Raw genomic sequence first — 15524 nt, 5'->3', positions numbered from 1 at the left:
GCCCCATCTCAAAAATAAATAAACAAATAAATAAAAGCACTGTATGCAGAATGATCACAATAAATGCTCACAGAAGAAAGACCACCAGAAAATATACTTGCTATAAAGTCAGAATGGGCAGCACTGCCCCTCCCCACCCACGCAGCCCTCTGCCTCCCAACCCAAATCTCTGAGTCAGCACCCAGGACACCAGGTGGCAGTGGGGGAACCTCAGAGCATTTCCTCGAAGAAGAAGTGACATTCATGGATGTGGCCTCCCAGTGCCTCTGCTCCCTCTCCAAATGATGGTGCTAGGGATGATTTCTTTCTCTTCCCTTCATCTTTCTGTAGTTTTTGAATTTTCTATAAATTGCTCATATTACTTAATGAACAAACTATATATATATACACATATATATATATATATATTTTTTTTTTTAATAAATAAGCTACATAGCCTGGGTCTGAGTGTTTTCTTTTTTTTTTTTTTTTGACTAGTCAAGTGCAGCAGTGAGAAGGGAGGGAAGTAGCAGAACAAAGAGTTCAATCTGTAACTGACAGGGAACAATCAAGTGAGACAACTCACTACTTTCAGACCAGCCACAACTGAGTTCTTACTTCTAGGGAAGAGGAAATAAGACAGAGCAACAGACCCTGGGGGATAGGGGTGGGATGAGGGTGGATTTTTCAGCACAAGCAGCTTCTGAGAGCACCTTCAGGCCAGAGAGCGCCCACCCACCCTTGTGCTCTGTGTTCTACGCTGTCACTGTCACTGCCCCTGCGGCCCACCCTTCTCCTGCAGGCCTGATGAACACAAGACACCAGCCCTGGGCTCTGCCTTGATTCCTCCCCGCTGTCCCCGTTTCTCTGTTCCCTGGGAGTCTGTCCCTAAGTAGGCCCCGACCGAAAGAGAAGAACCAAAAGGGAGAGAGGCAGCAGGAACCAGGTGAGGAGTGGTGAGAGCACTCCTGCCTGCTACTGGGAGAGAGGCCCGGCCATTCGCACACTCCCGCCCGGGCCTGACAGCCTTGCGCAGGAGGCCCTGGGAGAAGATGGGGGCGTGGGGGAGGCATGGCTGGTGCTGCGCACCGTGACATTTAGCAAACAGCACACAACTGAGCATCTACCCGTAAGTAATTGCTCAGCTATTTGAAGCCAGGTCTGCAAGCCTGTGCCTATCCTCACCTTAAGAAGTCAAGAATTTTTGTGCACCCGTGATATGCAAGCCCAGAAGTTCCTAATCCAGAGGGAAAAACTGGCAGTTATCAAATATCTACTACACACTGGCACTCCTTTCCACCTTTCCCATATAGTAATCTTGTTTAATCCCCACAAAACACTGCAGAGAACTTAAAACTACCTATAATACAGGCCACCCTGAGATAAGTGTCCCCAACACGTGGAGAGAGGCGAGACGAGGAATAAATCATTCTAAAAGGGGAAGAGAGACTTGATTTGGACCTTGAGAAATAAGTGGGAGTTTGGTAAGTGGAGCCACAGGGAAGGGCATTCCATAAAGGGGGAACAGTAGTATATGCTAAGGCATTAAAAAGTGAAAGTCCACGTTGGGCACAGTGGCTCACGCCTGTAATCCTAGCACTCTGGGAGGCTGAGGCAGGAGGACTGCTTGAGGCCAGGAGTTCGAGACTAGCCTGAAGAGTGAGACCCTGTCTCTACAAAAAATAGAAAAATTAGGCTAGGCATGGTGGCTCGTGCCTGTAATTTTAGCACTCTGGGAGGCCGAGGCGGGAGGATCCCTTTGAGCTCAGGAGTTTGAGACCAGCCTGAGCAAGAGTGAGACCCCGTCTCTACTAAAAATAGAAGGAAATTAGCTGGACAACTAAAAATATATAGAAAAAATTAGCGGGGCATGGTGGTGCATGCCTGTAGTCCCAGCTACTCAGGAGGCTGAAGCAGGAGGATTGCTTGAGCTCAGGAGTTCGAGGTTGCTGTGAGCTAGGCTGACGCCACGGCACTCTAGCCTGGGCAACTGAGTGAGACTCTGTCTCAGAAAAAAAAAAAAAATGGAAAAATTAGTCAGGTGTGGTGGCATGCACCTGTAGTCCCAGCTACTTGGGAAGCTGAGGCAGGAAGACCCCCTGAGCCCAGAAGTTTGAGGTTGCAGTGACCTGTGATGATGCCACTGCACTCTAGCCTGGGCAACAGAAACCCTGTCTCGAAAAAAAAGAAGTGAAAGTCCTGGGGACAGCCAGTGTCCAGAGTATCTGAAACACAATAAAGAAGGAGGTGGGACCTATGGGAGAACATGGAGGACATAAGCACCCCCCAAGGGGACCAGACCTGACCCTGCAGGCAGAGGGAAGCCCCATCAAAGGTATGTACAGGCTCAGTACCTTCCCCACCTCTGACCCCAGCTCCCAGGACAGAAGCCAACACTGCTGCTTCCTTCTGTTTCTCTTCCAACCACCGTGAGGGTGAACCAACTGTCCCCCTCCCAGCTCCCAGTGCATCATAAAGCAGCAGAGAGGCAGGAGAGAGGAAGGGGCACCCAAGGACTGTGAGCCTTCTTTGTTCCTGCCAAGGCCAGTGTCAGATGCAGGGAGGGAGCACCCTTGATCCCAGTCTCCTAAGAAGACATGGGATCTGCTGAGAGGATGAGAAAGTACCTCACCTGGGACTAAGATCAGAAAAGGAGGCGGTATCACCTCCTGAAAACAAACTTCCCCAAAGCTCTTCCTCAACAGTCAAATGCACTTGGTGTCTGGGCTGGTCGCCGTTTAGTCACTGACTATGAATTGGGTGGGGTTGGGCTGACACAAGTATGCAGTCTGTCTTGATTTGTTCTGTAATATAAAGTACATCTCTGGCACAGAGGAAGCAGCTCTGTGTTGTCAGGAGACCCGAGTCCCATTCCTGGTCTTGCCAATGACTCACAGGCAATGGTGGGCACGTCACTGACCCGGCAGGGTCCGCTCGCCCTCTCTGTGAAATGAGGGTTCAGATTGTGATCTGAGGCCCCTACCGGCCCCCACCCTGTGGTCTAGTGTCCCATCACGCCGAGTCATTAGCTCTCAGAGGGCAGGAAGCACATCTGTTTGTCTCAGACAATATCCAGCTTGAAAACACACAATTAATCTGTGGATCCATTATTTTAATAGCTGATGACTTTGGGAGAGGAATGATGGCCGGGTCATCCCAGTGCCCGCAGGCAATCACTCCTGTCTCTCCGGACAGCTCTAGGGGAGGGAATTCCCACAACCTCCCTCACCTCCCACTCCTCAAGAAGAAGAGAGTGAGGTCCTAGTGAATCCCAGCAATCCCACCTCTCCCTGCCCCTGATCCCACTCCCAGGGGCATTGTGCCCCCCGCCACAGCCCAGACACCCCTTGAGCTGGGACTTTGCAGCACAGCTCTGGGAAGTGGGTCTCGCCACATTCAGGACCTAAGGTTGGATGCCAAAAACCCAAACAGCTTTGTTGTCTTTCTACTTTTTTCCCTCTTCAAGTAAACTTGCAAATGTCAATAACCAGAGAAAAACACGCACATGGAGACACGTATTTCTCAACTCTCTTGCAGCGTGTTGCTGCTCTTGCCAGCAAAAACAAGTTCAGCTTCCTGGCCCCGTTTATGTAAGCAGTGAACCAGCTGCCAGGCCTGCCACCGAGGACACAGGCTTAGCTCGTGCCTGTTAATCCCACCCCACTGCCCCTGTTTCTGAGCAGGGACATGGGTCCCGGCTGCTTGAGCCAGCTGGCCTCGAGCCAGGCTTCCAGCCTCACTCAGCCCCTCGGGCTGCAGAGGCACAGGGTTTCAGAAGGGGTCAAGAGGGACCAAAGGTCCCTTCTCAGCAATAAAGGCCTTGGTCTGAAAGGAGGTGGGTGTTGAGATGTCTCCAGGAGAAGAATGTGGGAGCTTCAGGTCCAAATGGAAACAAATGCAGAATTTGGGCCCACGGTGGCTAGGACAGGTCCCCAGTGTTCTTGGTCACCTGTCCGTGCATTCTCCAAGGTCTCCCAACTTCGGATGTAATGATAATCACAAAAACCATGACCAGTTAGGACATTCATCCTGTGCAATGAGTTTTACCCAAGAGCGCTCTACCCCTCACAACAACCCTGCGAGGGAGGGAGTCTTGTCCCCATTTCACCGTTGAGGCAATAGAGGTCAGAGAAGTTAAGGAACTTGCCCAAATTCACACAGCAAGTGAGTGAGGGAGTCTGCTCTGGATCCAGGCAAGTGCGGCCAAGGCCTCTCTCTCTCCTCTGCCAGGAGAACCTCTCTATGCTCCATCCTCCACTCCCCTTCTCTGGGTTACACTTGTCCCCATCTCCCCTGTCTCCCAGTTTCCTGTCCCCTCCCCTGCCCTTCTCACACCTTTCCGCTGTGCATACAGGCCCAGGAAAGGGAACTTGAAGTTTGAGGGGTGTGTGTGAGGGGGAGGTGGCCTCCTCCTGCCAGCCTGCCGAACCTAGCGGGACCTGGGGGTGTCTCGGGAGTCAGGAGTCTTGCCCGTGACCTTTCTCCCTCTACCCTATAGCAGCAGCATTTGTGTGAGTCATAGCTTAACAGCGCCTCCCCCTCTGACCTTGAATCCCACGCTCTCCGCAGCTCACCCCACTGCCTGGGCCCACTCATTTCTCGCTAATGTCCCAGAGGGTGCCCTGGGCTGCCATTCAGGCCGCAAGCAACTGACAAGCCAAGACTCCCAGGCTCGCAGACTCAGCTCCCAGGCCCCTCTTCTCGGGTTACTGGCTCTGGCTGGGCAGCCCGTGCCCTCTCCTCTCCCACTAATGTATTTGTACTCCTTGTACCTGCTTGTATTTGTCTTGTATTTGGCAGAGTCGGTGTTTACCTTGGCTCAGCCGTCCTCCCGATCCACACAGCGAGACCGGGACCGTATACCGCTGGGAGGGAGGCTTCTTTGGCCCCATAAAAAGGTAAGGCTGGATGCTGACTCAGAGACCCGTGTGGGAGTGTGACCAACTCCTGGGGAAGAAAACACATAATCCTCCCCCGGCAGAGTCAGAGATAATCACCTGGCCCCATCCAGGAAAGTCTAGCCTGGGTTAGAGATCATAAACTAATTAGAGGAAAAGATAACTAAGGAGAGCCAATAATCCAACTCCCCCCACTCCCACCTAATCCCAGCAGCAGACCCAGAAATAAGAGATTAAAGGCAGGACTGGAGAAAGGCACGACACCCAGAGAGGGACACACACAGGACTTTGGTCCAGATAGGGGGTGAGGAGGAGCTCCAGCCAGGGAGGAGCTGAGATAAGGAGACAGGATCACCGAGTTAAGGCAGTGAGGCCCTCGGGGCAATTCAGACCAACCCGCTCCTTCTTGTAGGCGAGGGAACCAGGGAACCGAGGCCCAGGAGCCAGGCAGGCAGCGGGTAGCACAGCCAGGACTGGAGCTGGGGCTCTGGGACCCTCCGTCCACGTTCAGGTGTGGTCCTCTGCCTGTCTCCCCTACCTGAAGGTGGCCTAGGAGTCTAACCAGGAGCCGGGCCCACAGTCAGGGTTTCTTAGGTGCTTCTGGAAGGTGGGGGAGGGCGGCCACAGGAAGGGGCCTGATGCATGGCCCACCATCCCATCCCAAACCGTATCTACCCGCCACCACCCTGCTCTCAGCTTCCCTCCCCCACCCTTTAGACAAGAGGAAGCAAAGCTCAAGATTTAAACAGTCCTGGTGGAGGCGGGCAGGGAGCGACTAAGAAGGGCAGGGAGAGGCTAGTGAGGTGGTGCCATTCCCTTCTCACTCTGAGTGGCGGTTCTGCGGTTCTGTGAGTTCTGTGTGCGTTCTGTTTGCGAAACTCATCAAGCGTCAGGTTCATGCTGTTCCGTAGGTATGGGACGCTGCCAGAGCGCTTTTCGTACAGGCCCCACAGTCCCCGCTCCCGCACCCCTACCGCCGCTGAGCTCAGGCCCATCCCCCCACCCCCATGTGCCCAGAGCTTGTGTGCACACATGCACACACTCGCACACACTGCCACAGTTGTGAAGGGAAGTGTAATAGGCACATCTCCACCCAGTGAAGCCTGGGTGTCTGGCTCTCCTGCCCCAGCTCGTCCTCCAGCTGTAAATAAGTCCCATCAGGCCTATCACGTTCCGAGAAAGACTCAGCATCATAAATATGTCGGTGCTCCCTAATCAATCTCTAAGTTTACTTGATCCTAATAAAAATACCAATAGGACTTCTTTTTTTAATTAGACAAGTTGATTCTAAACTTCAGATGGAAAAAGTAGGTAAGCAAGGATAGCCAGGAAAATTCTGAAAAAGCAGAAGAAATGAGAGGGAGATTAGTCCTACTTTAAAGCACATTATAGAGCTACAGTAATTAAAACAGTGTGGTACTAGCACATGAATAGAGACACAAAACTATAGAAGAGACTAGAAAGTTCAGAAATAATAAAAATCAAAAATAGCTTAGTCTGCACTATTCAGCTTTATGCTTTAAAATGGTTAAGATGATAAATTTTATGTGTATTTTGCAACTTTTTAAAAAAATAGCCTACTGAGTCTGAGTGCTTACTACATACAGGCACTATTCTAAATGTGCTGCATGGATCAACCAACTTGATCTTCCCAACAATCTCTCTGACAGAAGAGGAGGCTGAGGTTATATAGATAATTAGGGATAGCCTGGATTCAAATCCAGTTAATTGGGCCTGAGAATTTATGCTTTTAACTACTCACTATGCCAAGAGGCCATACAAACCCAAGTATACAGGAATTTGGTAGGTTTCAAAGGTAACTTTTAAGATAAGTGGGGGAAAGATGGATTGTTCAATAAACTGTAAAAGGATGTCAGGTTACAACTGGAAAAAAAAAAAAAGTTGGGGCCAGACCTCATACCCCACTCCATGATAAATTCAAAATGGATCAAATATTTAAATTTGTAAAACTCTTTAAAGTACCATAAAAAAGGAGAATCTTTTAAAATAATATGAGCATGGGGAGGATCTTATTAAGTATGACACAAAACCTAAAATCTATAAAAGAGACTAATAAAATTCAACTACAATAAAAAAAATCTACATGGCAAAAACCCACCACCACCAAAAACAGTCAAAAGACAAATTACAAACTGGAAAAATATACAACTCAAATCACAGAGGACTAGATTCTTTAATATGTTAAGAGCTCCTGCAAACAATGAGATCAGTGACCCAATAAAAAAAGAGCAATGACCAAGAACAGATAAGTCATAGAAATAGATTATGCAAATGTATGTTACACATGGCAAAAGCCACACAATCTCACTCAGATAAGATAAATGCAAATTAATGCCACACGAATACCGTTTTCAGTGTAGATACCAGGTTAATAATACACTATGGCAAGGGTGTGGGGACACAGGCATTCTCACATTGCTACTGGGAGTATAAATTGGTACTTCCAGTCTCTCTCAAAACGACAAATTACATGTCCCTCGACCTATCAATTCCCCTTCAAGGAAGTTATTCTGCAGGTGTACTTGAGGAATATGCAAAGTTATTCCCCACAGCACTGTCTGTATTAGCAACATGAGAATCAACCAAATGTCCATCAAAAAGGGACCAGGGGCCAGGCAAGGTGGCTTGCACCTATAACCCTAGCACTCTGGAAGGCAGAGGTGGGAGGATTGCTTGTGACCAAGAGTTCAAGACCAGCCTGAGCAAGAGCAAGACCACATCTCTACAAAAAATAGAAAAAATTAGCTGGGCATGGTGGCATGTACCTGTAGTCCCAGCTACTTGGGAGGCTGACACAGGCAGATTATTTAAGCCCAGGAGTTTGAGGTTGCAGTGAGCTATGATGACGCCACTGCACTCTAGCCAGGGCCACAGAGCAAGACCCTGTCTCAAAAAAAAAAAAGGACCAGATAAATAAACTCAGTATATCCATATAATGAAATACTAAAAAGAAAATAAAACAATAAGTTCTTTGTTTAGTAGAAATAAGTTAACTCTTTCCTAGTCCACTAGGTGCAATGGCCAAGAGTTCAAGCCCAGGATTCATACATACTTTAGTAGCTAGGTAAGTAGCTCACTAGCTGTGTGACCTCAGGCTAGTTTCTCAACCTCCTAGGCCTCACTTTTCCCATCCATAAAATGGAAATAATAATCATAGCTATTTCAAATGTTGTTGTGAGGATTACCTTAGATAATTAATGTAAACACCTTAGCACTATTTTCAGAACACAACTAATCTCTCAAAAAAGTGAGCAATTGTAATTATTATTCCCACTGCATTAGTGCCTCTTTCCCCTTTTCTGCAAAAATGTCCTCATATAATAGCCTCCCCCTCCTCCCATCAAAACAGGCTCTTAGGATCAATAACATTTATCAAGCATCCACTTCTGTTTGTTACAGCCTCAAAAAGTATTTTACATTTGAAGGCTTGAAGTGACTTGCCCAAAGGTCCCCTAGCTGGTTAAGAGGGTAGCACAGGAGACAGGCCTGGATTGCCTGACCCCAAAGCTGTTTTCTCTTTGCTACACCAGCTGCCTCTCTCAGAGACAGAGAAAACACATTTATAGTGATGTATGGTTACAAAACACTTCCCATTATGGCTATTGGGGTAGTGGAAGGAGAGGGCCACAGTGCAACTGCTTAAACATACAATGGCCTTTGGTATTCTCGGGTTTTTTTCTTTTTTTGGAGACACAGTCTCACTCTGTTGCCTGGGCTAGCGTGCCGTGGCGTCAGCCTAGCTCACAGCAACCTCAAACTCCTGGGCTCAAACAATTCTCCTGCCTCAGCCTCCCGAATAGCTGGGACTACAGGCATGCACCACCACACCTGGCTAATTTTTTTTTTATTTTTTAATGGTGACAGGGTCTCACTCTTGCTTCGGCTTTTCTCAAACTCCTGATCTCAAGTGGTCCTCCCTCCTCGGCCTCCCAGAGTGTTCGGATTATAGGCGTGAGCCACAGAGCCCAGCCAGCCTTTGGTATTCTTCAATGCGAAGAAGAGGACAGTGGGCACTTCCTGGGGCAAGAGGGGGCTATCTCTGTCACACCAATAGGTATAGTGTTGGTGGGTCTCTAATGAGGACACTGGAAAGAAAGAGGATGACCTTGCCATCCTTGTGCCTTGCGAAGGGTGGGTTGTTGGCAACACATATGTTATAGTGGAAAGAGCAAGGTTTGAAACCCTGTCTCACTTCCTTCCTGTGTTTTCTTGAACAAGATAATTAACCTCTCTGAGCCTCAGTTTCCTCTTGCCTACTCAAGGACATCATTTCAGCAATCCTCACCTCTCGCTATCAATTTTTTGGTCTCTACTAGATCATTTCCATCGGCATGTAAACATGCTGACATTCCACTCATCTTTTAAAAATTCCCTTTGGTGCCTCATGCCTGTAATCCCAGCACTTTGAGAGGCCAAGGTGGAAGGATCACTTGAGCCCAGGAGTCCAGGACAAACCTGGGCAACATAGCAAGACCCTGTCTCTACAAAATATTTAAAAATTAGTAGGCCATAGTGGCACACGCCTGTAGTCCCAGGTACTCGAGAGGTTGAGGAGGGAGGATTGCTTGAGCAGAGGAGTTCAAGGTTACAGTGAGCTATGGTTGCACCACTGCACTCCAGCCTGGGTGACAGAGTGAGACCCTGTCTCAAAAAAAAAACACAACTCCTTTTTGTTGATCCTACTTCTCCAGCCAACAAATGCACTCTATTTCTTTACTACTGTCTTTTTTTTTTAACCCCATCGGATAAACCTTTTCTCTTTACTCCTCTTTACAGCTAAACTCTTCAAGAGTTGCCTATACCTACTGTCTCCAATTTTCTTCCTCCTGTTCTCTCTTGAATCCACTCCCACCATCCTTTGGCCCTTGCTATTTCACCAAAATTCCTCCCATCAAGGTCACCACCAGTGGCCTGCCTATTGCTAAACCCTCTGGTCAAGTCCCAGCCATCCTCTTCCTGACCTCCCAGCAGTATTTGATATCAGTTGCTCCCTTCTCTTGAATACACCGTCCCCACTTGGTTTTCAGGACTCAACCTCTCCTGATTTTTCTGCTACTTCACTGACCTCGAATTCTTGGTCTCCCTCGCTGGTCTGTCCTCCTCCAGTTTCAGAAGGCTGGTGTGCCCCAAGGCTCAAGCCCTGAGCCTCTTCTCTGTTGACATTCTCACCCAAGGTGATTCAGCCACTCTCAAGGCTTGAAATCGTATCTACCTGCAGATGACTCCCAAATTCATATGTCAAGCTCAGTTCTCATTCCCAAACCTGACTCCTGCATCCAGCTGTTTCTCAGCATCCTGGCTTGGTTGTCTAGTAGACATCTCAGTTTCCATGTGTGCAAAACTGACCTCTGATCCTGTCCTGCAGCCCCCCATCTAGGCAATAAGGCCAGCACTCCTCTCACCTGAGGCTGCTGTGAGGAGCCAATGAGATCACAGATGCCAAAGACCTGGCACAGTTACTTGTACACAGTTGACAGACACTCACTAAATGGTAGCAATTCTCATACCATCGTAGAGAGAGGGAAAACCAGAGGAAGCTTTTTGAAAAAGGAGGTTGGGAAGTGGAGTGGGAACTGGTTCAGAGAACAGGTGCTGGGGGGACAGCCTGGATGCAGGGCCCTGGGGCACACTGCTAAAGGGTAGAAGCCACCAGGTGGAGCTGGCAAGGGACTCGAGGGAGTCGGGGGAGGCTCCTGAGGGTCAGCCAAAGTCAGGCCTGAACCCAGTGGCAGAAAAGCCTCACTGTGTTGGAGACTTTCTATCTCTGCAGATCTCAAGGCAAGAGGAGACAGTAAAGCACACAGATTAACTCCCGAAAGAAACTCCACAGGCTCTGAGGGTTAAGAGCCTTTCTGTGCCAGCTTCCCCTTGCCACTCCAGCCCTCAGGGGTCTCACTTGCAGTATTGACATGACATTTAGCACTTCTAGGTTCAGCTGGAGTCCAAAGGGCTGCAAGGCAGGGGACTCGTCTCCCCAGAGACACCTCAAACTTCTCCAGGGCAGGGGACATCCATGTGTCCCCACAGAGCCTTCTGCTCCAGGATATAACAGACCCTCCGGTAGTACAGATTGTCAAAGAGGAGGCAGGGATTTTCCTGCCCAAGACTGGAGTACAGGGAATCCTTAAATATTTTTATATTTCCTTCAGGCCTCCATTCCAGTATTATCTTGTCAGTGAGGCCTTCCCTGGCCTCCCATCTAAAACACCAATTCCCCCAGCCACTCTCACCCCCAGCAAACATGCACGATGCCTGTCTCCCTCCCCTGCTTCATTTTCCCTCCTTAGCACTACTAGTCGCTAGCTAGGCGTGCCACATGTTTAATTTACATCCTACTAATTGTCCCCCCCAACTAGAAGGAAGCTCAAATAAGCCAGGGGTTTCTGTATGTGTTGTTCACTGTTGTATCTCCAGCTGTCAGAATAGACCTAGAACAGAGCAGGGGCTCAAAATAAATTTCTGGAATGAATGAATGATTAGCCACACTTATTTAAGCACTTGTTCTAGACTAGGGACTTTTCTAAACACTCTGTTTAATATCCTACTTAGTTCCTTTAATCTTCATAACCACTCTGTGAGGTAGTATAATTATTTATATTTTCTAGTACACTAACACTGAGTCTCAGAACAATTAAACCACTTGCCCAAGGTCACATCACTTTCATGTGGCAGGGCAGGACAGAGATTGTCTAGCTCCGAAGCCTTAGCCATCTCTTGCACAGAATAAGCTGGGGGCCGGGGAGCAGAGGGGAAGGTGGGGAGGGATAAAGGAAGGGGTGACAGAAAACCTCTGACGAAACCGGTGAGTGCTCTAGCCCTGTGCTGTCCGGTAGAGCCATCTGTGAGGACGGAAATGCTCTGTGTCTGCAACGTCCAGAACAGCAGCCTCTAGCCATGGTGGCTGTTGAGCACTTGAAATGTGATTATAGCAACTAAGGAACTAAATTTTTAATTTGATTTTACTTTAATTAATTTACATTTAAATAGTCACACATGGCTAATGGCTGCCATATTGGAGAGCACAGCTTTAGACTTAGCTTACATTCAGTGACTGGGAATGCTCTCGCTGCTACGTCTGGGGCACACAGGCCTGGTGGGACAGGAATGGGGGAGAGGAGGGAAGGGGTGCCTATTTACAGCAGTGGGCAGTGAGCTTACTTTGTATGACCCTTACAAACACCCAGAGAGCAGAGTATTTGTTTCCCCAGTTTGCTGAGGATCCCACATGAGGTAATGTAGTCAGGGTCAGTGTGCCCCGGGATCTGGGTCCTCAACAAAGGAGCTTCCTCTCTCTGACCACATCCTACAGCCCCGACAATTTGTCCCCAGGTAGTTGGGCCAGGCCGGAGTCTGGGTTTTCTCAGTCCTTCTCAGGATTTACACTTGACCATTTTCAGGCTCTTTTTAGGGTGGAGTCTGTGTGGCTGATGCCACGCAGACCTCATAGGCTTTGCGCAGACTTAACAAATGTTTGCTGCAATGAATAAACAAGGCGCAGAGCCAAAGTGAGGAGAGATCTCTGTGACCGAAAGCCCTATGGGGGAGGGCCTTCATTCAGTTCCTCAATCACACAAAGTAGGCAGAGGTCCTCCCGACCTGACAGTGTCTAGGAATCACAAGGGACAGTTTGTCAAAAAGGACATTTTCCCAGGCCCCACTGCTCAGTATTCCTATTTAGTAAACCTAGGGTAGGGACCAAGAACCAGTATTTTTTATCAAGCTCTCCCCGCCAAAAAATATGCCAAATCTGATACTAGACTCAGAACTATCCTTCTGAGAAAGGCTGATTTGGGGTGAGGCTAGGAATGCATATAGGTGTTAGAGGCAGAAAGAGGTTGCCCTAGAGGGAAATTCATAAGTTGAGACAGGACTTTAAGATATTTAAAGGTGTACGTACTTGTTTTGTGTATTTTCTTGTATTGCAGAAGTAAGAAGGAACTTGAGTCACCCAAGTTCAAGGCTTCCACGCCCAGCACCTAGAGTGCTGGAGCTGGAAGAAGCCTAAGTCCCAGCTAGTCCAGGCCTTTAGCCAGCGGGCACCCTTGAGGAGTCCCAGCAGCTCCTGGACATGTGGACAGCGACTGATGGAAGACATGCCTCCCGGCTACGAGACCCCCACAGCCCACGAGCCCACGGATTTCCCCTCTCAGCCAGCTCCAGCCTCTGCTACCCCCTCTGCTCCTCACTTCTCTAAAACGAAACATGTCACAGTCATTTGCTCCATGCTTCCTGTACGATTTCTTTATTTTTACTCTCCAGTTTATGAGCTGAGTCTGAGGGGGTGTGGGAGAGAAGCTGGGTATTTCTACTTCTCTGCGTTTTCCTTCTGAGTTGGGAGGGCTTTCACTTCCTCCCCAAATTCTCAGTTCTGCCTTTCACAGGCTGTCCAGGCCATGGGACCACCTTGCCCATCCTTCCTGAGCACCAGGGAAACGGAGAACTGACTGCAACTGGCTGCCTTCGAAGTGCCTTGCAATCACTCAGGAGCAAAAAGAAGTGGCAGCTACAGCAGTAACCTCCCCGGGGCAGGAACCCTGAGGTATGGTGTGAACAGCCACAGAGGCAGGCAAGGGAGCACCAACCAAGGCCTCAAACCTGCCTGCCATCCTTCTGACACCATCATGGGCAGGCCCGGGCCTTCACTTCCCCTCCCTCAGTCTCTTCTGTCCCAGCATTCAGCCAGATGAGGCCCCAGACAACCCCAGCTCTGCCTGCTGGTCTAGTTCTACATTTGGGAGCCTTAGGGATCTGCCTCACTGGAGCTCGGAGCCATGGGAGGGGTGGGCCTTCACCAACAGGACCTGACAACTTCCTGTCCCAACCTCTCTGAACCTCGGTCTCCTCTTTTGAGCGAAGTTATATGTAGATACAGTGGAGGATGAGAAAACATGTGTAAAGCACAGGTGATCTCAATCAACAGTGGCTGTTACTGGCAGGAGTTATAAATGTATATTGAAAAAGGAATCCCTTTCTTTTCTTTTCCAATGGAAAAGACCACAACCATCCAGAATGCAAGAGAGCCGTGGGCACTCCAGCCCAGCCTGTAGCTGTAGAAAGTTACCTTCCCAGACTGAGAGATCAAATTGAGTGTTCACCCAGGGCCCCAGTGCAGTGTGGTCTAGCAGTGAAAGCCAGAGCCTTTGGTCTCCCCAATCATCTGTTCTAGAAGCCTGCTGGCTGCCCCTTTGTCTTCTGCTGTGTCCTCAAGGAAGCTCTCAGACCCTAAAATAAACCCCAGCTCCTGCAGAGGAGAGAGGAGACATGCAGCCGGGCACGCGGCCAGAGCCCATAGGAAGGACGGGCTGCCGGGCACAGATTACAGTCAACAGGAGCAACAAGTGCCCCCTGCGCTCTTCCTCACCCCTCCTTCTTTCCTCTGCAAGGGGAGTCCAGCGCGTGCCACCCCAAGAAAGTCCTAATCCCTTGCCAGGCTCCCCACTTAAACTCCTAGGACTGGGGCGCTCCGCTTGTCAGAGCTCTTGCCTGCCGAAGTGAGTCCGTGCAGCGGGAGGATCTGTGACTCAGCGCCCATGATGTCAAGTCCCTTCACAGTCAGGGCACTGTCATGCACCCCGCAGGGGTGGGGGGAGAACCAGGCGAGGCGGCCCCCCAAAGCGGAGGGAGGAGAGAGGCGCTGGTGCAAAGGCTGTCCCAAGCTGGAACACCGCCCTGCTAAGGCGTGCCCTCTCGGGCATCTCCCCTTGGAGCAACGTGGGACCCAGTTACATAAAGCCCCATGGGGACACTGGGAAGGAGACACAGGAGTCGGTTTCCGAGAACACACCAAGTCCTAGTCACTGACCGCAGGGAGCTCCTGGCCAAGGGTACGGGACGCAGCAAGGAGCGCAAGAGCGACTGCCCGCGTTCCCACAGCTGGGTCAGCCCTGGGCCGGCACCTTGTGCCCGCGGGGACCCAAGCTAGTCACAGAACAGAGGAGCGGTCACACCTTTCCCCCTCCAGGCTGCCCGCCATCTGCGGCGGCCACAGCGGTTTCCCCCCACCCGCCAGCTGCCCCAGCCCTCCAGGTGCGCTCGAAGCCCTTACCAAGCGCAGGGCAGTCCGGTTGGGCCAGCGCCGCCCCCGGCGCGGCGAGCAGGGCGGCCAGCAGCGCGCAGTGGACGGCCAGCATGCTTCCTCCTCAGCTAGTGCCCCGCGGTCCCAGAAAGGCGACGGCGGGCGGGAACCGGGCAGCAGGGGCGGGGCGGCGGGCGGGCTCAGGCCCTAAGGGAAGACCCCATCCCCGGGGTCCCGTGCCCTGCACACACCGAGAGTCAGTCCCCTGGCTCCGCGCGGCGCTCGGCTCAGCTCCCTGTGGCCCCGCTCGGTGTCAGTGCGACTTCCCACTTGCACATGACTCAGAGCAACAGACGGTCCTGGCAACGCAGGAAAACATTTGAGGAACTCGCGCTGGAGCGTCTCTTGGCTGTCCCAGGGTGCGGTTACGAAAGCCAGGGCGGATGGCGCAATAGCCCCACTCACCGGCAGGCCGGAGGGGGTGGCTTCCCGCAGCAGCGCCGCACCTGAGCGGGGAGGGCAGGGGCCCGCGAGCCCTACCTGGGCGCCCCCGCCCGGCCCCCGCCCCGGTTCTGTTGATGTGGGAAGGGGATATTAGCCATCACTGGCTC

The 15524-nt window shown here is 50.7% G+C and overlaps 1 protein-coding gene and 1 long non-coding RNA gene across 11 annotated transcripts in view; one reads left to right on the top strand and one right to left on the bottom strand.

Moving 5' to 3' along the window:
* The window catches only part of IL6R (interleukin 6 receptor), a 45399-nt gene extending 30162 nt beyond the window's left edge, over nucleotides 1–15237 (bottom strand). For 9 of the 10 annotated variants that reach the window (XR_006733844.1, XR_006733846.1, XR_006733845.1 and 6 more), the window contains exon 1: nucleotides 14944–15237. Coding sequence is in view for 5 of the 10 variants with exons in the window: in XM_045545200.1 (XP_045401156.1) it covers nucleotides 14944–15028 (85 nt within the window). In the remaining 5 variants the exon portion in view is untranslated. Of the gene's footprint in view, nucleotides 1–4792; nucleotides 4963–14943 lie in introns of those variants that run through there. The other variant, XM_045545201.1, reaches the window with a different exon arrangement.
* On the top strand, nucleotides 4404–13113 carry LOC123634026. The gene is made up of 3 exons (XR_006733849.1): nucleotides 4404–4490; nucleotides 4780–4877; nucleotides 12824–13113. It is a non-coding gene; the product is annotated as an uncharacterized LOC123634026 (long non-coding RNA).
* Nucleotides 15238–15524: the final 287 nt, after the last annotated feature.

The sequence above is a fragment of the Lemur catta genome, chromosome 3, assembly GCF_020740605.2.
Source record: "Lemur catta isolate mLemCat1 chromosome 3, mLemCat1.pri, whole genome shotgun sequence".
Taxonomy (NCBI): domain Eukaryota; kingdom Metazoa; phylum Chordata; class Mammalia; order Primates; family Lemuridae; genus Lemur; species Lemur catta.
The sequence above is the reverse complement of the archived record's forward strand: the minus strand, read 5'-3'. Positions and strand labels throughout refer to the sequence as shown.